The sequence below is a fragment of the Podarcis erhardii genome, assembly GCF_964252035.2.
Source record: "Podarcis erhardii genome assembly, chromosome: 5".
Lineage (NCBI taxonomy): Eukaryota > Metazoa > Chordata > Lepidosauria > Squamata > Lacertidae > Podarcis > Podarcis erhardii.
Window position 1 is genome coordinate 11,636,835 of NC_138509.1, and position 26,796 is coordinate 11,663,630.

General features: G+C 44.6%; 1 protein-coding gene across 1 annotated transcript in view; it reads left to right on the forward strand.

The window, feature by feature from the left end:
- WDFY4 (WDFY family member 4) overlaps positions 1-26,796 on the forward strand; it is a 204,254-nt gene that overhangs the window by 118,940 nt on the left and 58,518 nt on the right. The window contains exons 40-46 of the mRNA XM_081864118.1: positions 8,540-8,743; positions 10,558-10,630; positions 11,475-11,626; positions 20,227-20,375; positions 22,096-22,216; positions 23,758-23,843; positions 25,180-25,242. Coding sequence (XP_081720244.1) covers positions 8,540-8,743; positions 10,558-10,630; positions 11,475-11,626; positions 20,227-20,375; positions 22,096-22,216; positions 23,758-23,843; positions 25,180-25,242 — 848 coding nt within the window. The remainder of the gene's footprint in view (positions 1-8,539; positions 8,744-10,557; positions 10,631-11,474; positions 11,627-20,226; positions 20,376-22,095; positions 22,217-23,757; positions 23,844-25,179; positions 25,243-26,796) is intronic.

Consider the following 26,796-nt stretch of genomic DNA (forward strand, 5'->3'; position numbering starts at 1 on the left):
GTCCCATGGACTGCAAGAAGATCAAACCTCTCCATTCTGAAGGAAATTAACTAAGAGTGCTCACTGGAAGGACAGATCGTGAAGCTGAGGCTCCAATACTTTGGCCACCTCATGAGAAGAGAAGACTCCCTGGAAAAGACCCCGATGTTGGGAAAGATGGAGGGCACAAGGAGAAGGGGACGACGGAGGACGAGATGGTTGGACAGTGTTCTCGAAGCTACCAGCATGAGTTTGACCAAGCTGCGGGAGGCAGTGGAAGACAGGAGTGCCTGGTGTGCTGTGGTCCATGGGGTCACGAAGAGTTGGACACGACTTAACAACTAAACAACAACAAATTGTATACCAACGTAAATGATAGGATGTGAATTACAAGATACAGTTGTATCTTGGATCCCAAACGCCGTTGTACTCAGACGTTTTGGCTCCTGAACGCTGCAAACCTGGAAGTGATTGTTCCGATTTGCAAATGTTCTTTGGAACCTGAACATCCAATGTGGCTTCACCGGCTTCCGATTGGTTGCAGGAGCTTCCTGCAGCCAATCAGAAGCTGTGCTTTGGTTTCCGAATGTTTTGGAAGTCGAACGGACTTCTGGAACGGATTCCGTTCAACTTCCATGGTACAACTGTATTTTAAAAACCATATGAAGTTCTGAACATATTCAGAACACTGTCATCTTCCTGAGTGGGGTTGTTTGCAACAACCTTTACAGCACCTGACTCTCAAATGTTGGGATTGTTGAAATATATAAAACAAGAAATTACTCAGATTGAGCCGTGTGACTCAAATTGGGTCTACTAGATCCATTTGGGGTGAAAAAAGCAATGTCTTCAACATTTCTCTCATGAAAATAAAGGTAAAGGTACTCCTGCCCTTACGGGCCAGTCGTGTCCGACTCTGGGGTTGTGCGCCCATCTCACTTAAGAGGCCGGGGGCCAGCGCTGTCCAAAGACACTTCCGGGTCACGTGGCCAGCGTGACGAAGCTGCATTTGGCGAGCCAGCACAGCACACGGAAAGGCTGTTTACCTTCCTGCTAGTAAGCGGTCCCTATTTATCTACTTGCACTTAAGGGTGCTTTCGAACTGCTAGGTGGGCAGGCACTGGGACCGAGCAACGGGAGCTCACCCCGTCACGGGGATTTGAACCGCCGACCTGACGATTGGCAAGTCCTAGGCGCTGAGGTTTTACCCACAGCGCCACCCGTGTCCCTGATGAAAATAGGGGTGTCCTAAAGGAAAAGTGGGACATTCTGGGATCAAATCAGAAACCAGGATGGCTTCTGGAAATCTGGGACTGTCCCTGGAAAACAGGGACATTTGAAGGGTCTGATAAAATTGTTTCTGGGGCCCAGGATTATAGACCCTGGAACTAAAGCTCCATTAGTTTCATAGCAGATCCACCTCTGCTTGCTTCCACACAAGACCATCGGCTACCTAATTTGCCCTCTCCTAAAAATGCCATCCATTCCCTATCTCTTGGGATTCCTTCCTGGTAAAGGAAATACCGTATTTTTTGCTGTATAAGACACACCCGACCATAAGACTCACCTAATTTTAGAGGAAGAGAACAAGAAAAAAAATACTCTCTCCCTCTCTGCCCCTTCCATTTCTCCTCCTGCTTCGCTGAAGGGGCGCTGCACAGCTTTCCCTCTCTGTGCAGCACCTCTCCTGCGAAGCGAAGTCAGAACAGCAAGAGGGATCGCTGCGCAGCGAAAGCACCGATCCCTCTCGCTCTCCTGGCTTCAGGGATAGCCGCACGAAGCATCTTCAGGCCAGGGGGAGTGTTCCTGGCTTCTGGGATAGCTGTGCAGCCTGCATTTGCTCCATAAGACGCACACACATTTCCCCTTACTTTTTAGTAGGGGAAAAGTGTGTCTTATAGAGCGAAAAATACGGTATACAGTGGTACCTCGGGTTAAGTACTTAATTCGTTCCAGAGGTCCGTACTTAACCTGAAACTGTTCTTAAGCTGAAGCACCACTTTAGCTAATGGGGCCTCCTGCTGCTGCCGCACCGCCGGAGCCCAATTTCTGTTCTTATCCTGAAGCAAAGTTCTTAACCTGAAGCACTATTTCTGGGTTAGCGGAGTGTGTAACCTGAAGAGTATGTAACCTGAAGAGTATGTATCCCGAGGTACCACTGTACCAGCATTGCTTTTTCTAGTAGCTGCCTTAAACTACCAATCCTTAAACATATCTGAGTGTTTCCCACAGTCTCCAGCCGAATAGGATCCCACTGCAGGGAAGTGGCTGCCATATAGCTTTGTGTATGTATGTTGATCGGTAGAGAGGGTTTACGTGCAGAGCTAAGCCGTGAAGGAGACTCCTGGCTCATTGACTTCTGCCTGCTGGCCCAGTCCCTTGGTGAGGGATTCTTCCGCTTTCTAGGTCAGCCTTTATGGGAGTTGGGTATGAGTTATGTAATAGTTTTGTGAGGCCGCAGCCATGATTACGAGCTTAATGATGCTTCAAGCAAACAAACTCTGATGGCTTCCATCAGTGCTTTACAGTTTGCTTCCTGGAGAGGAGTTGCTGTTCAAGTGCAGGCACAGAGCTGGATGCTGGCCAGTGTCAACTGGGATCCCATAGATCTTGTAGCACATTAACTTAAGAGCCCAAACGAAGCAGAAGCAGGACAGTTTGTTGTGAAGAATTGCCATGCCTCTGGCATGTAAGGGCTACAGGATGATAAAGCCTGACCAGCATTCTGAGGCAATTTGACCAAGCTTGCTCTAGAATAAACTTGTTTCTGTGGGATGTGATCCATGAGAGGCAGTCAAGTACAACATTCATTGTAATGTGGGGGAATGTTTGGTCCAGCCAGTCGAAACTTCCTGTTCCTCCTGGCTGGAGCATCCTTCCTTTTGCATGTGATAGAAGGTGGGCGTGGCCTAACCTGACAGGTAACACAAGGATGAGTCACGCAGCACACCCTCCTCTCTTTTTGACTTCCTTCTTCATTTGACCAGCTTTTTGCTAGGACTGTTCTGTTAGCTTCTCAGCTAGCAGAAGCACTGGGATTATTCCCCCATACGGGGTAGATCCAGATGTACATATTTGTAACTAAGTCTGCTTTCAGGAATCCAACTGTGAACTGATGTGAGTAAACTAATTTTATCATCTTTAAATAAGATTGTGGCTTCTTTATTCTTTTTAAGAGGTATTCAAGGGAACTTACCAGGAACGTACAATTCAGTCTGAGACAGATTGAATTGTATAATAGTGAGAGGCTCACACGAGCCTGCAACCAGTTATCTGCTGTGCATGAGAAGGGGAATGTAAACTCTGCTAAGTAAAGGAACTTGCTAGTGCAAGTTAGGAAGGATAATAATAAACTATATATCCTCTTCTGCACCCCTGAACATTCCTAAAGTTTCCTCTTTTCTTGAAATGACTCGGTGTTAATTAACAAGCCATCAAAGCTAGGCTGAGTATAATGAAGCATCTCTTGTTGGCTGGAAGCCTCGCCAAAATAAAAAGGACAGCCTTTGTCAACTGTGAGTCCCTGGATATTGTTGGACTACAACTCCCATCATCCCTGACCACTGCTCCTGCTAGCTATGGATGATGGGAGTTGTGGTCCGACAACATTGGCTGACTCAAGGGCCACTCTAGGGCATAGTTCAGACCATGCACAGATCCTATTCATCTCAATTAGAGTTAACCAGAATGGAGTTTGTCCATTTTGGGGGAGGAGATGGTGATTGAGAACCATAACCTTCCAGAATCATAGAACTGTAGAGCAGTGATGGCCAAACTTGGCCCTCCAGCTGTTGTTGGACTACAACACTCATCATCCCTAGCTAACAGGATCAGTGGTCAGGGATGATTGGCTGGCTCAGGGGATGACACGGCCCAAGGATTCCTCTGATCACGCGGGGGCTGGAAGCCAGCCTTCGCGCGCGTGTTGGGGGCGTGAAGCCTGCGACACCACCTCCTCCTGAGGTCGGAAGTGGCTTTGTGAGCCCCTCTCAGCTTGCCCAGCCTTCACGGGAGGCAGAACTATGGGCACTCTTTGCCTCTGTATTTGCCAGGTTATTATAAAATATGATTATTAAATTATATTGTTAGGTCGCTTTGAGACTTCTTTTGTATAAAGCGGCAAAGAAATGTAATAAATAATTAAATTTGCAAAGCTAGGAAAGTTGGGGAGAATTAAAGGGGACACCATATGCAGCTCTATAATATTTAATTCCTCCCCCCCCACCTTTCTGTTTGCCAAAATTTCGCCCATTCACAATAATAACTTTAAAACAGCGATAAAGGCCATGCAGGCATTTAGAATGCACATTGTAGTTTAGCATCAGTAAATCCAATCAACCAGCCTTTGTCTAGCCAGAGGCCATTACAGAAATCAATAAAGAATAACACATTTGAAATATGATAAAACATAAAAAGGATGTAATAACATGGAATATTTTAGTAAAACTAGAGTAATATAGGGCTGCCCTTTTTATCTTTTTAAGGGGGACATTCAGGTGAACAGGGAGAAGGGGGCTGGTTTACCGTGGGGCTGGTGGTAGATTCTTATTCCCCCTTTTTAACTTGAGGGGAGGAGCTTACAGTGGTTTACAAGGGTTTCTTACTTTTTTGTGGGGGTAACTTATTTTATTTCTTAAATCAAAGCAATATATATCTATGCCTGCCTGCCTGCCCATCTATCTTTTTGACAACATCAAACATCAACATTCTTTCCAAAAGAAAGTTAAACATTTTAAAAGTAAAATTAATTTTATTCAAATATGCTGGGTCGTAATATTTTTTTTTTCCACAGAAAGGTTACATTATTTCCTCCCGGAATGAATTTCCTAAAAAAAAAAAGGTAAAGGTAAAGGACCCCTGACAGTTAAGTCCAGTCGCAAATGACTCTGGGGTTGCGGCGCTCATCTCGCTTTACAGGCCAAGGGAGCCTGTTTTTCCAGGTCATGTGGCCAGCATGACTAAGCCGCTTCTGGCGAACCAGAGCAGCGCACGGAAACACTGCTTACCTTCCCGCTGGAGTGGTACCTATTTATCTACTTGCACTTTGACGTGCTTTCGAACTGCTAGGTTGGCAGGAGCAGGGACCGAGCAACGGGAGCTCACCCCGTCACGGGGATTTGAACCGCCGACCTTCTGATTGGCAAGTCCTAGGCTCTGATTTTAACCCACAGCACCACCCGCATCCCACAGTATATATTAGATGCATACAAAACCAGTATCTGTAAGTCTAAGTGGGTATTGGCCAAGCAATTGGTGAAGCAAATAAATGCATGCATTTATATAAACAGCCATGTGAACTTAACACTGACAGGTTGCTTGTGACAGGAGAAACATTTTTCCTTTTCAATAAAAATTTGTAAATGAATAGAAAGAAAACCTATCCATGTGATGCTGACACAAAAACCTTGCGCACACACTTTGTGAAAGAATTAAAGTTTACTACCCCCCTACTACCCCCGATCAGAAGGTCAGCAGTTCGAATCCCTGCGACGGGGTGAGCTCCCGTTGCTCGGTCCCTGTTCCTGCCAACCTAGCAGTTTGAAAGCACAAAGTGCAAGTAGATAAATAGGTACCACTCCGGCGGGAAGGTAAATGGCATTTCCATGCACTGCTCTAGTTCACCAGAAGCGGCTTAGTCATGCTGGCCACATGACCCGAGAACTGTACGCTGGCTCCCTCGGCTGATAAAGCAAGATGAGCGCTGCAACCCCAGAGTCGGTCACGAATGGACCTAATGGTCAGGGGTCCCTTTACCTTAACCTTTACCCATAGCTCTCACTCCACTCCTCTCTTCCCCCCAACCTTGATTTAAACTCTGAGATTTTGATTTAAAATCTGTGGTTTGTGCATTTATTTTATTTTTTTTAATTTTTATTTACAACGTAACATAAACCACCCCCCCAATACAGAAATCCACCCTGATTAAACGTGAACATAACATACAATGAGCATAACATACAACAATACAAACAACCAAATAAAAGACTTCCTTTATCCTGTATCTGGCCTCCTTATTTACTTCTTATAAGCTGTTTCCTTTATGAATAATTATTAAGATTTTTCTAGTTATAACTTAAGTATCCACAAAGTCTCCTGCAGATATTAATCGAAACAAGTCCAGGTATGCATTTTAGGGCACTGTTTTGTGAAGTATTCTCTGCATTTCCCCCATGCTTTTTGGAACTCTTGTCTAGTGTGATCTCTCGTTGCCTCTGTTAATCTAGCCAGTTCAATATACTCTAACAGTCTGTCTTGCCATTCCTTTTTTGTTGGCACAGTTTCTTTTTTCCAGTTTTTAGCAGTTGGGATCCTTGCTGCTCCTGTGGCATAGAGGAATATTTTCTGATCTTCTCTTGCTATGCCTGTGTCCGTTATCCCTAGTAGAAAAGCTTCTGTATTTTTCATAAAGTTATACTTCAACATTTTTTTAAGCTCATCATATACTATGTTCCAGAAGCTTTTGGTTTTTTCACAGGTTGTGGTTTGTGCATTTCAATTTAGGGCTGAGCCAAATATGGAACAGCATTCACAAACCACTTTGTAACATCTCCTTACTCTTTCATCAGGACTTGGAAGAATACCGGAGAAACGGTCAAGAACTGTATGCGCTTTTGTGCAAGGACCATGCTGAGGTAAGAAGCCCCAGCCTCATTTTTCTGCTCCTAGCCAAATGAGGGTTGGGCACATGGGCTACTATCCAGCAAGGGAGTTGTGGTGTTTTGAACATAGCATTGGTACATTTGCAGTTTTTTGGGCAACCTAAATGCAAAACATCAAGAGCAGCAGAACATCACTGAGTTTTGGGAGCCCATGAAGCATTGCTGAGCAACATGGACTTGGAAGTGCAGGTGTCATTGGTCTGATGTTTAGTTGAATAAAAAGCGGAAGCAAGGGCTGATCTCTGCAGATTAGTGAAGGGTGAAAATCTATCAGTTTCCCTCAGTTTCTCTGTCTGGTGATCTCCCCTGCCCCCAATGCTGTTGACAAAAGAGTTTTTTCCATCCTTAAGTTCAGTTTGTCCCATTTCCACATCACCTTGCAAACATTATTTTAAGATTGTTACAGAAATTTTTATATATGTGTTTTTTGCTAGCAATTGCCGCTGAAATGCATTTTCAGTGCTATGCACATTTTTTGTGTGTGCTTCCCCTAATATATAACACTTTTGTTGCTGGATCAAAACATTCTCGGAAGTGCAAAATTTCAAGGGGTGTCGCACTTCATTTTCCCTACTGGTTTGAGAAGTGTGTTTTAGGTAGGTAGGCATTAAAATGGAAAGCAGTTTCTTTTCCATTCATACTACAGCGTAATGAAAAGGACTCCTTTGCAGGCTTCATTTGGCAGACCTAACTGTACGTGCTTTTTTACACCCAAAATGGGATAAGGGCAGCTATGTTGGTTTTCTTACCTCTATTTGCATCAGTGAGTAGATTAGAATTTGGACCAAGTACTGCTCACACACTCCCCTGCTTGGTGGGAAAGGAATGGTTTTTTTTTCCCTTTTAAGTGCAGTAAGTATGTGATTTTTCCAACGAAATATTCTACATAGGAACATATAATAGTTGATAGGAATGGCTACATTAATTGTGATTGACAAGCCATTAATCGACGACTCTTTTTTCATTTAATACATTTACTAGAAAAACACCATATGGATGCATTATTTTTTTAAAAAAAATATAGAATTATTGGGTTTTCCTCTGCTGATTGTAATAATTTGATTGCTCGCAATAAACTGAAGATGATAGTGGTGCGGCAAAACAATTTAATACAAAAACTCTCAATGAAATGTAAATGGTTGTTACAAACAGTGGTTGGTGTTGTTTTTTTAAGGTGCTTGAGCCTTAAAAAAGCTGCTGAAAGTCCAAGCAGACTGACGGACAAATCGTGTGACTTTATCTAAGGCAACTTCTTGTACAACTGGAGGTTTCAGGGTTGTGACCTCAAACCTGAACCTAACGTCTGGAGCAAGGGGCAGCGAAATCTTAATAGTGGGGAAGGGGTCCTGTTTTCTACCTCCTGAAACATTCCTGTATAGTGCAGGGAAACTGCACCAGTTCCATATTTGGGGGGACATGAAGTGTAGGAGAGAAATCTGAGATAGGGAGGTGCTCTCCCAGTGTACCTGAAGGAACATCTTTACCCCCATTGTTCAGCCCGGAAACCTATGGCTTTCTGGCAGTTCCCTCACTGCAAGAAGTGAAACTACAGGGAACCAGGCAGAGGGCCTTCTCAGTAGTGGCCCCTGCCCTGTGAAACACCCTCCCATTTAATGTCAAGGAGAGAAAGAACTACATAACTTTTAGAAGGCACCTGAAGGCAGCCCTTTAACGGGAAGTTTTTAATGTTTGATGTTTTGTTATGCTTTTATATGTGTTGGAAGCTGCTCAAATTATGTTATGTTATTAATTATTACATATGTACGGCATACAAACTTTCCTGCTTCTCGTAGCCTAGGTTCCCGTGGTAAAGGTCTCCCACTTCAGCAGCCCGATGAAATCTCTGAATAAATGTAAGAAAATCAAGCTGAGTTTTGATTGTTTTGAGTCTCTCTTTGCAGAGGTTAATGTGTGGGTACAACAAATCTGCAAAAGCCTGGGCAGACCTTGAGGAGCAGCTGGTTCAGAGAGGAGGACCATGGGCGTCTGCCTTAGCCCCTTCTGCTTCAAGGTGGATTCTGGATGGATGCGAAGGCCCTTCGCGGATGAGGAAGAGGGTTTGGCTCAGAGTCACCTATCATACAGCTGTGTCAACAAGGAACAAGGTGACATGCCTTGGGGGAAACAAGTGGGAATTATCTTCCATCAGTAATGGTCTTGTAAGACTAATCATGAGGGGCAGCTCTTCCCTCTAGAACGTTGGCACCTGCAGTCAAACCTCGGTTGTTGAATGTAATCTGTTCCGGAAGCCTATTCAGTTTCCAAAATGTTCAACGGCCAAAGCACAGCTTCCAATTGGTTGCAGGAGCTTCCTGTACTCAAGTGGAAGTCGTGTCGGACATTCTTCCAAAAAAATGTTCGAAAACCGGAGCATATACTTCCGGGTTTTCGACATTCGGAAGCCAAAATGTTCCAAAACAGAGGTGTTTGGGATCCGAGGTTTGCCTGTATAATCATACCTCATGTTGTGTCCGCTTCAGGTTGTGTTTTTTTGGGTTGTGGACTGCCAACACCTGGAAGTACTGGAATGGGTTACTTCCGGGTTTTGGCAGTTGCACATGCGCAGAAGTGCTAATTCACAACCCGCATGTGCGCAGACGCGGGTTGCGAACACTGCGGGTTGCGAACATGCATCTCGCATTGATCACGTTCACAACCCAAGCGTCCACTGTACTTCTTTTGGTTCACTTGCATATTACCAGAAGCCTTGTAATAAGCTCGGACGGCTTATCAGGGGTCTTCCATCTGGCGGATGTTGCCACAGAAGAGTGGACTCTGTATCAGCTTAATAAATGTGCTGGTCCCGAGGGTTAACCATGCGGCGAGGTCCGAGTCCAGTCCGAAGTCGAGGGTGCGGTATGGAGGCTGTCCGTCAAAGCTGAAGCGGGGTCCAAGGCAGGGAGTCAGGTGGGGTCAGGAACTCTGGCAGAAGAGCAGGACAGGGTGCAGGCAGGAACAGGCTACCAACAATGTTGCTCCCGCAACCTGGGACTGGGGCTGGCTGGCTTTTATCTGCCCCGAGGCATAGGGCGGCCCCGGTCCACAGGTGACTCACCTCTCCTGGCCTGGAGGTGAGCACTCCTCCTGTGAGAACTTAGTTCCCTCCGCCTCTCTGCCCTGAGCCTCTGCAACTCAGGAGAGGCTGGAGGGTTACCGGACCCAGAGGCAACCTCAGCTTCCCCTGACGGGGCTGAGAGTGGAGCACCTGCAAGCAATGGGTCCTTCATCACCTCAGGAGCCAGAGCAGGCTCAGCTGGTGCCTGCACCTGAGGATCCAGCACAGGTGAGGACCCTTCAGGCTCAAGCCCCAGCCCCGGCTCAGCTGGTTCTGGAGGCGGGGACTCCTGTGCAGGCTGGGATTCCTCAGGTTCAGCCTCCGAGTCCGAATCCCAGGCCATCACAATAAACCATGGGTTGTTGGGGAGAGAATGATATCATGCCTGCAATCTCCACCCTCCTCCTTCCTCCTTTCATTCATTGACTTCCATGCTTCCATCATGGTCTCATTATAAAACTTAAATCAGGGTTTCCCTGCTGTCTCCAGCTGTTTTTGGACTACGGTCCCCATCATCCCTGACCACTGGGTCCTGCTAGCTAGGGATGATGGGCGTTGTAGTCCAAAAACAGCTGGAGACCCAAGTTTGGGAAACCCTGATGATCTCAAAATGAGAGTAGATAAATCCATGTGTGCTAAGCCCCATCAGTGGCTGGTGCTAGTAATTATATGGAACCTCCATGTTCAGAAGGAATGGGTTTTAAGTACCAGATGCTGTCGACAAATAAAAAGGAAAGATTGGCCAACTGCATGCCTGTTTTATCATGGAGGGCACTCTGGACGGTTCATGGAAGGGGATACTCAGACCAGAGTTCCAGTTTGATGTAGAAGTGTGTTGATCTTCCTGTTTTTTCCCCATTTCAGTTGCATAATTCTTCTGCTCAGGCTCATCAGCCGCATGACAGCCCATTTCCTGTAACCCCGGAGGAAAGCCAAGGTAATATTCCAGGGCTGACAGCTCCATGAGACAACTCTGGTAATGTATGGAAAGAACAGGCAGGCAGGCACCAATCTGATTCCGAAACATCTGTTTGTGTTGGGCATTTGAATGCTTTCACAACAATATGCCAGGCCACGATGAAATGAATTCATGAAAAAGAGCAAATTAATATGATAAGTTTTGTCCAAGTTATTTGATCAAGATGACACCTGGTCTTGTAAATGCCACTGGAAGGACCTGGTGCAGTTTGCTAGCTAAGCAAGAGAGCTGTGGTAGAATAAAGGTAAAGGTAAAGGGACCCCTGACTATTAGGTCCAGTCGTGGACGACTATGGGGTTGCGGCTCTCATCTTGCTTTATTGGCCAAGGGAGCCGGCGTACAGCTTCCGGGTTATGTGGCCAGCATGACTAAGCCGCTTCTGGCGAACCAGAACAGCGTACGGAAACGCTGTTTACCTTCCCGCCAGAGCGAAAAGAAGGAAGAGGGAAAAGAAGCGGCTTAGTCATGCTGGCTCTCTTTCTCATAGATCGCTCTCTTTCTCATGCGCCCACTTCTTTGATTTCTCTGCTAGCTGCAAAGGAAGGGAAACTATTTTCTCTGACCATCAGCCTAGAAATGCAGCCTTCCTCCAAATGTCCACTTGGTATAGGGCGTTTAAGAAAAAATACTAGCCTGCCAATTCTGACCATGAAGAAGGGACTTGCCCTCTTGGAAATGCAAGCTACTATGGTGGCTAATAAGTTTGTTGGGCTTGTTTACAAGGCAAACACAACTATTTCTGAGCCATTTATTATTTACTGCAAACATTCTGCCATTGATCCTGTCTTTCCTACTGATACAGGAGAGCAAAAGCTAAATGGAAGAGAAGGAGAGATGGATTGCGGGCAGTTGACATTCTTCCCTGCCCTGCATGAAAGTTTCCAGTCGGAAGAATTTTTGGAAATGTGTGCAGAGCGGAAAATCATCCTGCAAGAGTTTGTACAGGATGAAAAGGTACCATGAGTTGATTCTGGGGAACTTTTGTTTTGCACATCACTGTTCCCAAATGGGTGGTGGGGTGTAATTTGGGGCAGAGAAGTGGAACAAGAAAGCACCTCAGATTCTGTTGAGGCTTAGACTAGACCATGGCCTAGGGGCTGGATCCGGCCCAATCGCCTTCTCAATCCAGCCCATGGACGTTCCGGGAACCAGTGTGTTTTTACATGTGACCTTTTATTTAAAATGCATCTCTGGGTTATTTGTGGGGCATAGGAATTCATTCATTCCCCCCCCCCTTCAAAAAAAATATAGTCTGGCCTTCCACAAGATCTGAGGGTCAGGGGACCAGCCCCCTGCTAAAAAAGTTTGCTGACCCCTGTCACTAGACCAAACAGTTATCTTGTGATAACTCTATACTTGGACTTGAAAGGATAGAGGGGGATGACACGAGACAGGCTGTTTTCAGATTGTTGCTAGTTTGTGGATGTTACTCAGTTATATACCGGCAAACTCAGGTTGCACAAAGTGAATTTCATGCCCTTGTACAACAAACCCTCTTCCAGGAGGGGAAAAAAACCACACATACTTTTTGAGGTGAAAAAACTGGTGGGGGAATGCACTGCAAAACTTAGGTTATTGATTAGGGCTGGGTGATATATTGATATATCATCCAAGACTGGTTTGAAGTCCATATCAGTTTCATAATTTTTGACCTGGCAATATATTGTGAATAATAATAATAATAATAATTTATTATTTGTACCCCACCCATCTGGCTGGGTTTCCCCAGCCACTCTGGGTGGATTCCACAAAGACCAAAAATACACTAAAATATCACACGTTAAAAATTTCCCTGAACAGGGCTGCCTTAAGATGTCTTCTGAATGTCAGGTAGTTGTTTATCTCTTTGACATCTGATGGGAGGGCGTTCCACAGGGCGGGCGCCACTACCGAGAAGGCCCTCTGCCTGGTTCCCTGTAGCTTTGCTTCTTGCAATGAGGGAACCGCCAGAAACCCCTCGGCGCTGGATCTGAGTGTCCGGGTAGAACAATGGGGGTGGAGACGCTCCTTCAGGTATACTGGGCCGAGGCTGTTTAGGGCTTTAAAGGTCAGCACCAACACTTTGAATTGTGCTCAGAAATGTACTGGGAGCCAATGTATGGTAGGTCTCGGTGGCCACCCCCAGTCACCAGTCTAGCTGCCACATTCTGCATTATGTTGTGTGTGTGTGTGTTTGTGCGGGCTATGCAAAAATCACGATGCAGGAAAAACCTTGAATCCAGCCAATGCCATCCTTATTTCAGACATTGTGATATATCATTAGCTGGTGATATGTCAAGCTTTTCAAAACCAGATATTGCCCAGCCCTGTTATTGATTGCAACACCATATGCAGGGCCGGATTTAGGTTTGATGAGGCCCATAGCTACTGAAGGTAATGGGGCCCTTTATATGTCCAGCTGTCCTTTGTCAACAACAAATTGTTGCTGTTTTCTTGTGTTGAAAATATGCTATATGGTATTTTATGGCCCTAATAGGTATCAAAAGCCATTTGCACATGTTGCCATGCAACCAGTCCATGCAGAATGTAGGCACCCTATATATAGGTAAAGGTAAAGGGACCCCTGACCATTAGGTCCAGTCGTGGCCAACTTTGGGGTTGCGGTGCTCATCTCGCTTTATTGGCCAAGGGAGCCGGCGTACAGCTTCCAGGTCATGTGGCCAGCATGTCTAAGCCGCTTCTGGTGAACCAGAGCAGCACACGGAAACGCCATTTACCTTCCCACCGGAGCGGTACCTATTTATCTACTTGCACTTTGACGTGCTTTCGAACTGCTAGGTTGGCAGGAGCAGGGACCGAGCAATGGGAGCTCACCCCGTCGCGGGGATTCGAACCGCCGACCTTCTGATCAGCAAGTTTAGGCTCTGTGGTTTAACCCACAGCGCCACCCGTGTCCTATATATAAAGGTAAAGGTAAAGGTACCCCTGCCCGTACGGGCCAGTCGTGTCCGACTCTAGGGTTGTGCGCCCATCTCACTTAAGAGGCCGGGAGCCAGCGCTGTCCAGAGACACTTCCGGGTCACGTGGCCAGTGTGAAAAAGCTGCTCTGGTGAGCCAGCACCAGCGCAGCACACAGAAACGCTGTTTACCTTCCCGCTATATAGCGGTACCTATTTATCTACTTGCACTTAGGGGTGCTTTCAAACTGCTAGGTGGGCAGGAGCTGGGACCGAAAGACGGGAGCTCACCCCGCCGCGGGGATTCGAACCGCCAACCATACGATCGGAAAGTCCTAGGCACTGAGGTTTTACCCACAGCGCCACCCGCGTCCCAACCTATATATAGAAATGAGCAAACCAGTGGTATTTTAGGGAGCAGGCTAGGAGGCGGGGCCCATGACTTACATCATAGGAGCCTACACAACACAAAACACTGTTGCTCTCTGTAGGTTTTATTTTGTTTGTTTTTTATCCTAACTTTTGGAAATGTACATCCAGGGGTTTTTTCCAATTTTTGGGGGGCCCCCCAAGAGAGTGGGGCCCTAAGCTATGACTTGCTTAGCTTATATGTAAATCCAGCACTGATCATATGACTTCCCTTTAGACGATTCAGAACGATTGCTCAAGAAAGAGCTCATTTGCTATTGACTTGAATGTGTCTCCACATGAAAAAACTCTGCACATAGAAAGTTAGATGCTAGGGAGAAGTACTGAAACCTTGTGTCCTCTTTGATGAGCTAGTTTTCCATGCATAAGAATTGAGGTCAGCATTCAGACTGGGCCCTCTGCCTTCAGCCGTTCACAGTACAGTATGTTTATATTGGGCTTGCAATTAATAATGTACTCTTACAACCTATTACTAGCTTTACCATGGGATGGTGAGAAAATTACAACCTCCCTCTCCCTACCCTCCCAATATATATCCTTCATTAACTGCAACTTTATATAATGGCATTTTGTCGCTGTAGCAGTGCCTTTCAGAAATGTTAAGGAACACTGTCGGGCCGATACAGTGGTACCTCACAAGACGAATGCCTCGCAAGACAAAAAACGCGCAAGACGAAAGAGTTTTCCGTTTTTTGAGTCGTTCCTCAAGACAAATTTCCCTATGGGCTTGCTTCACAAGACGAAACATCTTGCGAGTTCTTGCAAGTTTGTTTCCTTTTCTTAAAGCAGCTAAGCCGTTAATAGCCGCTAAGCCGTTAATAGCCGCTAAGCCGCTAAGCCGCTAATAGCCGCTAAGCCGCTAATAGCCGTGCTTCGCAAGACGAAAAAACCGCAAGACGAAGAGACTCGTGGAACGGATTAATTTCGTCTTGCGAGGCACCACTGTATGTCCATCAGTCAAACAAGGTCCTCTGAAAGTGATGCCTATATGTTTGCTTGGACTTTAGGTTTCTTGTAGATCGAGACAACACAATTAAGCTGTTCCCAACAGTGTAACCTCAGTGAGACAGGTTTTGCTTGCCTTGGCACATGTAATGTTGCTACCCAACATCCACACTGCTTTGTTCCTCTGTGTAACTCCACAGGAAGCCACGAGACATGCCAGAAGCATTCTTTTAGCAACAGCTAAGTCGATACAAATTTTAGAAAGCTGCAGGAGGTAACATTAGCCGTTATATGCTTAGTTAGCATGCTAATTCAGTTAGTCTGCTGGCCACAGAACAGGAACAAGCTCTCTCACAGCACTGCTCCTTGATAATCACCTATTCCGTACCAAATTGCTTGCGCTGGCTTCTGAAACACTTTGATTCTGTAAAAATGTTGTTGTATGTGGAACTGCGCACTTTGGGTTTTCGCAGAGATGAGCAAATTCTTGGCTGCCGTGATTACTTTTGGGACTTTTTGCATTAGGAAAGAGATAAACCAAATGGATCAGCTTCTTGCACTGTAAAGAACCTGTGTTTCTCAGTGAAACTGTGTTCATGCATTTACCGCACGTAAACATGCTTGATTTTCATAGGATCGGGTCCTAAGATAGCTCAGATGCTGGGGCTCTGAAAGGTCTCTGTGCCGTTGTGTATGGTTGAAAAATAACTCCCTCTTTCCCACAGAAGGAATTAGCAGAAGAAAAGCAAAATATCTGGAGACCGATTCAACAGGAAAGTTAAAGGAGGGGTGGAAAATAAGAACTACATTGTTTGCCCAGTTGAGATCAAGGAATATACTAAGATTGTGTTATTTCCAAGCTACAGTCAAATCATAAAAACCCATTCAGTGTTTTGTGTGGAACTGCCTTCAAAAATGTTCCAGAAACTTCAGTTGGTATGAATCACTGCTTGAATATTTAACTGAGACCAGGCATTATGTACATATTACATCAGTACAAAATAATTAATAAGCATAAATAAAGATCCTGAAAGTGTCTATTCCCAGCAGTAATTAATTTCTAATTACAGATAGGTAGCCGTGTTGGTCTGTTTTGTTTTAATTTCTAATTACTACTGAAGCACTTTTCCAGTTATATAAGGTAAAGGGACCCCTGACCATTAGGTCCAGTCGTGACAGACTCTGGGGTTGCGGCGCTCATCTCGCTTTATTGGCCGAGGGAGCCGGCGTACAGCTTCTGGGTCATGTGGCTAGCATGACTAAGCCGCTTCTGGCGATCCAGAGCAGCGCACAGAAATGCCGTTTACCTTCCCGCCGGAGTGGTACCTATTTATCTACTTGCACTTTGAGGCGCTTTCGAACTGCTAGGTTGGCAGGAGCAGGGACTGAGCAATGGGAGCTCACCCCGTCGCGTGGATTTGAACCGCTGACTTTCCGATCGGCAAGTCCTAGGCTCTGTGGTTTAACCCACAGCACCACCCGCGTCCCATTCTTCCAGTTATATATGTACATTTAAAGGAAAGATACATATAAAACTCTATCTCCATAATGTCAAACTTTTAAAAATACATTTTTAAAAAGCTTTCTGGCTACTGCCATTAGCCATGTTTCTACAATGGCAATGAATGCAAATGTTGGGTTTTTTTGCAGGGGGCGGGGAGGATATCATTCTTTACCCAAGATTAACTCAATAGTCTTATGGTATAATAACACTACAAATCTCTTTCATAAACAAAATACAGCTGCAAAAGCATTTTTGTTCTAATTGAAAGACTGACCAAGTTCATAAAATGACACCACGAGGGGTGTGTCCTGCTACTAATGGCTCCACCCACAACTATTACATAACACCCACCAGTGTGGGTGGAGCATAGTAGGATGTACTCATAGAAAAATTTTTATATTCCAGATAGTGAGTAGAAAGACAGTTTCAGTTCTGCTTGGAATTTACAACCGCAGAGCAATGATTGGCTAATACTAATTGCCACCCATCTGAAAGCATCCTATTTTCAATTATATATTGAAACTGTATATAAACTTGTACCAACAAAATTAGGACATGTCTTTAATATCCGACGTATGTCACTTAAATCCTTTCTGTTTTGCATCCCTGAGTGAATTGAGCAATCCATTGCTCATTGCCCCGAGAAATATCTTTGGAGGTAATTATTCAATTATTTCATGTCACCTTTGAATCACTGAATGATTATTCTAGTAACCAATGAACTTGTTCTGTGTTCTGCTCTGAGAAAAGGCAAGTTTAGTTAATCTATGTTAATTTCAGGCTCTACGCTGCTTCATTAGGTAACAACACTATTTTCCCTGGGGGCACCTTTATAAAACTACCTCATTTGTGTCCGACCTTTGATGCTTGTTGGGGGGGGGGGGGAGAGAGAGAGAGAGAGAGAGAGAGAGAGAATGATTGAGACTGTGAATGTGTTCAGTGATGGAAAGACTTTGCTTCAGTTGAATCGATTCAATACGGCTTGAGAACTGCCAAGTTGGTTGTGCAGGATTCCAGTCCTCCAAGGACTCAAGTGCTAGATATGTTCTAATGTAAGGGTAAAGGTACCCCTGACCATTAGGTCCAGTCGCGAACGACTCTGGGGTTGCGGCGCTCATCTCACTCTATAGGCCGAGGGAGCCGGCATACAGCTTCCAGGTCATGTGGCCAGCATGACTAAACCGCTTCTGGCGAACCAGAGCACCGCACAGAAACGCCATTTACCTTCCCGCTGGAGTGGTACCTATTTATCTACTTGCACTTGACGTGCTTTTGAACTGGGCAGGAGCAGGGACCGAGCAATGGGAGCTCACTCTGTCGCGGGGATTCGAACCACCAACCTTCTGATCGGCAAGCCCAGGCTCTGTGGTTTAGACCACAGCGCTACTCGCGTCCCTAGATATGTTCTAGTTGTGCTCTGGAAAAGTCCTATGAGATTCCTTCATCTGTCATGGAATTCTACTCAATATTGATCCAGAGCAGATTCCAATGTATAGTTAGCAGAGTAAAAACTTAAACACGTTGCAGGATTCCCCAAAAATAGACCAGAGGCAATTGTATTTCATCCAGCAGAGCTTTACTGCTCCTGAAGGCAAATGAGCATAATGGTCACAAATCCAATACATTCAGGATTGGCACAGTCCATAAGAAATCCAGTTGCAGCACTTAACTTGAACTTACAATAACTTATAATAAGTCTAAACCTTAACACTAACCAAACTATGTACAGAACACCACACCACAAGGAAAAGAGATAGAAAGAGAAAGTGAAACCCAGGCTCCTTCTGGTCTTACTTTTATAGTCAGCATGACCTTGACAGAAAAGATAACAGAATCGGTTTAAACCAGCTGTATCAGCTTCTCTGAAGGAATAACCCAAACATTACGAACCTTCTGCTTGCTTCTTTCACACAGAGAAGCTTCCAGTACCCTCTTGAGTTAAGATCTCTGCACATCAGATCCATACTTTTTGCACTAAGAAATGCAAACTGACATCATCTACAGCTTTCTAAGCAAAGAGAAGGAAGCATTTGTAGGACGCCTCTCTTCTTCAATGTTGATTTAGGCGTTATGTGGTCATCTACCAGGTCTCCTCTGCCTTAAAAGGACAACCAATAGAGTTGTCTCACAATCCACACAGACTGGTTCCTGCTTTGCTTGGGGAAGCGGGTTCCTGCCAGTCACAAAAGACCCTAATGTTTGTGGTAACTTGGCTGCCTTCTTCTTCTCTACTCTTATGTCTAGGGCAAGGACGGGACAGGGGGTGGCGAAACTGAGGCTGTCCACACACACTGGTCTAGCCAATTTGGCTCTCCCACTGTTGGATCCATGCAGCTCCAACCTTTTTCTTGCCTTGCTCCCCTGCAACCTAGTACAGTGGTACCTCAGGTTAAGTACTTAATTTGTTCTGGAGGTCCGTTCTTAACCTGAAACTGTTCTTAACCTGAAGCACCACTTTAGCTAATGGGGCCTCCTGCTGCCACCGCACCACCGGAGCACGATTACTGCTCTCATCCTGAAGCAAAGTTCTTAACCCGAGGTAATATTTCTGGGTTAGCGGAGTGTGTAACCTGAAGCATATGTAAGCTGAAGTGTATGTAACCCAAGGTACCACTGTACAAGGAAAGCTGCAGTCATTGTCACGAGGGCAGCTTCATCCTGTCCCAGTTGCAGCGCACATATCATTAATACCCAGATACAAAATTCATCCCATCACTATCCAGGTAGAAATGTTGCTGAATGTATCATGCTTTTCTGTCTATAAGACGCCCCATGTGTAAGATGCCCCCTATTTTTGGGGACTGAAATATCAGAAAATGGGGGGAGATGACAAAAAGTTGTTGAGCTATTTTTGTGGAGGATTGCCCCCTTTTTTGGGGGGGGGGGATTACTGCGGGTTCTTGAGCTTTTTTTTAGCGGGGAATGCCGGAAATTGCTCACCCACACATGTCGCAAAACCTGCCTCCCGTCTGTTCCCTCGCCAGCAGAACCTGCCAATCACCCATCCAATTGCCGCAGCGTTGGCCAATCAACGCCACCCATTGATGCAGCAAACAATAACACACACAATAGCTGCTGACAGCCATGGCAGCAACCAATCAAACGTCCGCCCCTATGCACTACCCATGTATAAGACTACCCCCACTTTTTAGCATGATTTTTAAGGGAAAAAACTAGTCTTATACAGTGGTACCTCGGGTTAAGAACTTAATTCATTCTGGAGGTCCGTTCTTAACCTGAAACTGTTCTTAACCTGAGGTAACACTTTAGCTAATGGGGCCTCCCACTGCTGCCGCACCACCACCGCGTGATTTCTGTTCTCATCCTGAAGCAAAGTTCTTAACCTGAAGCACTAGTTCTATGTAACCTGAAGCGTATGTAACCCGAGGTACCACTGTAAGAACTTAATTCGTTCCGGAGGTCCGTTCTTAACCTTAAACTGTTCTTAACCTGAGGTAACACTTTAGCTAATGGGGCCTCCTGCTGCCACGCAATTTTTGTTCTCATCGTGAAGCAAAGTTCTTAACCCGAGGTATTATTTCTGGGTTAGCGGAGTCTGTAACCTGAAGCGTCTGTAACCCAAGGTACCACTGTAGACGGAAAAGTATGGTATTTGAGTAGCAGGATATTGCAAAACAAAGGAAGGTAAGCTAGCAAAGAAACAGCGTAGTAATCAGTGATAGACAAGTGTACTTCTTTTCACCTGTGAAATGCTCAAGAATGTTCAAATGGTGGCCACTGTTTTGTTGGTAATATGCGCTGCCTGCTTCCCTCTTTAGATTACATGCAGGCAATCGGTGGTGGTCGTTCAGGGACACATTGTGTTGGAAGGAGCTCTTCTCTTTGGCCAAGAACATTTCTACATCTGCAAGAATTTCACTGTGTCCCCGCTGGGGGAAGTTTACTGCACAAAGCACTGCATAACCAGGTGAGTTCTGTCGTCCCCAAGATCAGCTCCTATATCAAGATAGACATAACATTTTACAAGAAGAGGAAGAAACACCACAGACAGAATAACTGCCACACACAGGAAGAACAAGGATATAGTTTGAGCGCCTCACTTGTAGTTCTAGGAATCATTTAATGTGTCAAAACGAATAGAAGTTATTAATATTGCAGTTGTTGTATAGGGGAACATAGAGACAAAGAGTAATAAAAGCTTGGAGATGCTGGCAGGGGTCAGGCCTGTATGCAAATTTCAAGTTAAATGCATTTAAATGGTCACTCCCCAAAACAGGGGTGTCCAACAGGTTGATCGCTATCTACTGGTAGAACCCTGGGAGGTTTTGGTAGATCGCAGTCGATCTCTGGGTCCCTTTCCTTAGCATTAGTAAAGCAGAATCCTGCCCCATCCTCCATTGTTGCACGATTTGCAGAACAGAAGATGGAGTTTACTCAGTGAGGCTGCTTGTTTTCCCAGCGATTTCCTGGTGAGTGGCTGTTCCCCTTTCTCCCTTGAGCTGAGTTTGAATTCTAAAAAAAATGGGGCTTTTTGTTATGTACTGAAGTTCTCACTTTGGGCCACCAGGGGGATACTGTAGATAGTTTTCGCTCAGGTCCACATATGCAAATAAGGGATTGAAAGTGACGTTCAGTGATTGGATAGCTCCATAAGACGCACTCGCATTTCCCCTTACTTTTTAGGAGGAAAAAACTGTGTCTTATGGAGCGAAAAATACGGTAACCGGGGGAGAATTCCCAGCTTAACCTCTAATCCATAAGGCTCCAAGACCTTGAGAAATGTAATTTCCCCAAGGTTTGGCTAACTTTCCAAGGGCGGCAATAACTTTATGCCCTGGCACCAGAGAGAGGGGGGGAAAGACCTCCACATTCCCTGTGGCACTGCCAGAGCGTGGCAGATGTTGCTATGGAGAAGAGGGTTGGTTGAGCTGGAAGTGAATGGGGCTGACTGGAGGTAGGGACTGGGTGACATCTTTTACAAGATAGATTGGCTCAGAAAAAAAGCCAAATTACTTCTGATTTTGGGGGAGCAACAGGTTAGCTTGTTTTGCAGAGCCAATCCAACATGATTGTTGATTGTGTACAGAAGAGGAATAAACAAGAGGAACACCCCAATCTTCCTGTTAAGGATGACAAGTCAATGCTGTAGTCCTTGATTAATGTCCATTGCACTGTGGAGAGCGTATTAACTTATGGTCTCTGTGTGTGGTTTGGGAGCTGTACGGCCAGGGAAAAAACAATGCTATCCAGGGTTGTAAAGACTGCAGAGAGAATAATTGGGTGCACTCTTCCCACCTTAGATCAAATCTATGCTGCCAGGTGCCATAAGAAAGCGGCAGAGATAGCGCAGGATAGTACACACCCCGGAAATGATCTCTTTCAGCTTCTGCCTTCTGGAAGAAGGTATAGGGTTATAAAGGCCAGGACTAGCCGCCAGAGAAACAGTTTCTACGCAAATGCAATTCTGGTTCTAAATGCAGCATAAGGGGTCTATATAGTATAGTGTATTTTAAAATGGGGTTTTAGAGTTTTTAGGGGTTTTTGAATGTTTTATGTAGTTTTTATGTAGTTTTGTGGTAGTTTTATGTAGTTTTTATGTAGTTTTATGTAGTTTTTCAATTTCATTGTTCTGCATGGGACAATGACAATAAAGATACCGTATATCGTATTTCCTGTTTTCCTTCTAGCATCGATGATACATTCATTCATAGCTTGTGTGACAAAGACCCAGCCACAGGACAGACTACATGTTCCTGCCATTCCTACAGTGACATTAAAGAGATCCATCCGATGTGCTTTCTTCTACAGGTAGGAACCAGCTGTTAGCACGGACCTTTCCTTTGGTACAGGATATCTGACAATATGCAGCCGCAATATATGGCCTTGCGGGTGCAAGAAATATAGCTCTATGATCAGAAAAGAAAACGGAGGGGGGAATTGTAAGCATGCGTGGACTGTGAGTGCTTCTTTGGCTAGCGGTCGTGCTGACATTTGTAAGGAGGGATCTGAGCTATTTCCCTCCCCAAAGTTTTGGGGAAACATTGCTGAGGGGGAATGTTAGGTGCTTCCCTTTCTGGCGATCTCTGTAAAAGAAATTCCATACTGAAACCTTGCATTAGTAATAGAATAACAGAAACAAATTGTGGATTTTGAAGAAGACAAAAAAATAGAATCCAAAGTTTGGCAAGACAGTCCTGGAAAATGTTTTGGATATTAATAATAATAATAATAATAATAATAATAATAATAATAATAATAATAATAATAATTTATTTATACCCCGCCCATCTGGCTGAGTTTCCCCAGCCATTCTGGGCGGCTTCCAATCAAGTGTTAAAAACAGTACAGCGTTAAATATTAAAAACTTCCCTGAACAGGGCTGCCTTCAGATGTCTTTTAAAGATAGGAGAGCTGCTTATTTCCGTCACATCTGAAGGGAGGGTGTTCCACAGGGTGGGCGCCACTACCGAGAAGGCCCTCTGTCTGGTTCCCTGTGGCCTCACTTCTTGCAATGAGGGAACCACCAGAAGGCCCTCAGAGCTGGATCTCAGTGTCCGGGCTGAACAATGGGGATGAAGACTCTCCTTCAGGTATAGTGGGCCGAGGCCGTTTAGGGCTTTAAAGGTCAGCACCAACACTTTGAATTGTGCTCGGAAACGTACTGGGAGCCAATGCAGATCTCTCAGAACCGGTGTTATGTGGTCCCGGCGGATGTTATTCAAGCATTCTTCCAAGCCTAAGAATATAGGGAAGGGCCTCAGGCAACTGGTGTTTGAGAAAGAATCTGAACGAGTAAACTAAAGTATTGAGATTGGCTCAGCAAAACCACAATCTGACCTGAAAACCTGGATTCGTTCCTAACCGGGGAGAGGAAATGGGTTGCCTGGATGGAAGGAGCTAAGAACTCCTTACTGTTGGTGGCAAAGAAAAATAGTTATAAAAGGGAGAATGCCCTGGATGCCCAGATCTAGGTTTGGGGCAAGTACTCTGTGGTGAGAGAACCCTAGCAGAGATTTAAAATCACAAAACATGCAGGAAAGTAAAGCATGGAAATATAGGCTGTTAGACCTTTAAAAACCCTTGTGAATTCTGACACTTCCTTAGCATAGAGAAAGACCACACATTTGGTAAGTTAAAAATGGTTTACTCACAAAGTCTCCAAAGGTCAGATTCATGTGCTTTCCCATACAGCAGTCGGAAAAGCATTTATTACCTTGTTCCTCTCCAAGGTGAACTAAGCCTGGCAGGACCGCTTACTCAACGATCTTTACCCTTTCGTGCATTACTTAGATCATGCATTCCCTTTTCCATTGTAATCTCACCATTCTGCCATTGGTTTGTTCTCACAGGAGATTGCCTTGGAAATCTTCTTCAGAAGTGGCTACTCCATATTCCTTGTATTCCACAACAGTGACAGGACGAAAACCCTGAAAAGGTACCTGACACGAGAGCTCAAAGTCCCCAAAGGCTCTTTAGTGCACTGACGGACATTCCCTCCTGCCTGATCCTGTGCTAACTTCCCCCAGTGACACAACAATGCCATTATTCTTGTCAGTCTGTTGGGCTGCAATTTGCTTTGGGAGCAAGAACTCTTTGCTCCACTGTGACAAGTTTTGCCTAGAACCGCTATTACCCTATTGAAAAAGAAGGCTGGTGAAACTGTCACAATATCTTGGAAATGTAGCTGAATATTGCAAAGCAATTTCCCAGATCTCTCCTTACAAACATGAAGTTTTATTTTTTGTATTAATCAGAATATCAAGGCATGTGTTTTTCTCCTGGACCCACCTGTCCTGTATTCCGGGATTTGTAGTCCACATTGCGCAGCGCAAATTTGCAAAATGTGTAAATATTTTACTCAGCCTGGCAGCCCACATGCAGAAACTTATTTCGTTGTTGTGCTATCCTTCCTGGTCTTGCATGTGCACTAATAACTGAAAAATGACTATCCCACAATCCACACACGTCAACAACAACAACAACTGCCCCTCCATGTAATTATTTCCTGAGCCAGTTGGTTTTTCCCCTGCTAGCATATTTTGAGTTAAAATTGACTGAATAAGGTTCTTCCTGACAGCTAAGATATTCTGTTAACTCCTTCAAATAATATGTGGGTTTATGAGCTCATATATTTCTGCTGTGTTTGTTGCTTCTTGTTGTCCCTCCTCCTCAGCCTTGACAAAGCTAATCTTAACACAAAATGTGGTATGGGAAATGAACTGGTGTTATGGAATAATTGTATGTGGAGGGAAATTCAAGTGATTTTTTACTTACGTGTGTGTGTGTGTGTGTGTGTGTGTGTGTGTTCTACTCTGAGAAGCTGAAGGAGGTGCAGTGGTACCTTGGTTTAAGAACAGCTTAGTTTATAAACAACTTGGATTAAGAAAGCTGCAAACCTGGAAGTAGGTGTTTTGGTTTGTGAACTTTGCCTTGGAAGCAGAACATATTCCGCTTCCTGTCGAGTGTGTTCCATTTGGAAATTGAGTCCCGCGCTGCTATGGGAAAGCACGTCTTGGTTTAAGAACGCTTTGGTTTAAGAACGGACTTCCGGAACGGATTAAGTTTGTAGACCAAGGTACCATTGTATTTGCAAGGTTTTCCCAGTCCTATCAGCAGCTTGTCTTGAGCACATAACTGATGGTTGAACTACACTGGGGCTTAGCTGGCAAAACATACTGGAATCCTTAAAAGTTAATTTCTAAAGCAATTATGATTTCTGAGCATGAATCAGCCCTTTCTATTGTTGCTGTATTTTCTTCGTTCCGGTTCAGATTTTATTCGAAGAAGCCTAATCTGAAATCGAAAGGCATCACGGAAGCATCAATTAATATAAGGTAACAACTGCATTAATTAATTAACTGATAAGCCTTTTGTTCTCTTTTAGAACTGTAGCGAGCATTTTAAACCAATGTGCCCCCTGTTACCTGACAAAGGGTGTGCTGGGATTTGCATATGGTGTATATTAGTTTACACATATTATTCATGTGCAAATTTTTGTATGGATCTTTTTATCTATTAAAAAAATGTAGATACAATTGGGCAGAATGGATTTATGAGTGAACACTTGCAAAAGTGACAAAAGTGAAGTGGAATGTGTTGACTTCTTTTGCCCCCCCCCTTTAGCTAGCAGTAGTCAAAAGAAGAAGAAAAAGATATTTGCAGGATTGATTGTGGGTGAGAAGGTACAAAAGACTGAGATTTGTGAAGGCTTGCAAAAGAAAGTTGAATCTTTTCTTTAGAGAAAATACAACTCTTGTGTGTCAGGAGCATTGAAACAGCTCTCTACTCAGTCAGCAACCAGAAACCAAAGCTTTCTGAACTCTTCCTCTCAGTCTGTCTCATTCTGCTATGGCTTTGCTGTGTGGATGTGAATATAACAAGCGAAATTGTAATCCATTCCAACATAAATAATAATGGTAATTTTTTTGTTTGCCTTTATCATTATTTTTTTAATTCAAAGATGAGTGACAGTGATATGAGTTACAATAGCTGAAATAATACGTAGGTGAAAATATTCCAAGAAGAAATTACCAAGAAACGGAATTGATCACTGATTGCTATTTCTTGCTTAGCATTCCCAGAGTGTTTAAAACATTCCCAGTTTTCTTCACACTCAGTAACTGTACATATTCCTTGATTCACCCAAAGAACTCAGGTGAAACTTCACAAAGCAAAATATACACCAGGAGGTTTAGTTTGGTCACAACTGAGCATGCACTTCCAGAATCAACGCTAAATTTCTGGGAAACGAGCCACCGTAGCGGCTAGAGGGCTGTGGAAATTTGTTTCCTGGGGTTTTTACACTTGTCCACCCATGTTCTATCTGAAACCAAAGGGGCGCAGATGCATTCCCCCCCCCAAGCTCTCCTACTCCACTGTTTAATTGGAGCTTCTTCGGGTCCTCTCTGCTTGCCTTATAGACCAACTTATTTTCTAAATTGTTGATGCTGGAGAACAAAGATCAGTTGAATTGCTTGCCTGCAGTAATACACCTGACTTTGTTCACTCTGAACATAGAAACTCCAAAGCTCCATTATACATGCACCGAGGCCATAAAAGAAGCTGATAGAAATGTCAACATTCAAAATTGGGTGGTCAGCATATGCAGTGACCAATAGGCCAACCGCAACTCTTTACTGGCATGAGGAAGGCAGTCTTGTAAGCAGTTTAAAGAGTTTGGATTTGGATTTGATATCCCGCTTTATCACTACCCTAAGGAGTCTCAAAGCAGCTAACATTCTCCTTTCCCTTCCTCCCCACAACAAACACTCTGTGAGGTGAGTGGGGCTGAGAGACTTCAAGAAGTGTGACTAGCCCAAGGTCACCCAGCAGCTACATGTGGAGGAGCGGAGACGCGAACCCGGTTCCCCAGATTATGAGTCTATCGC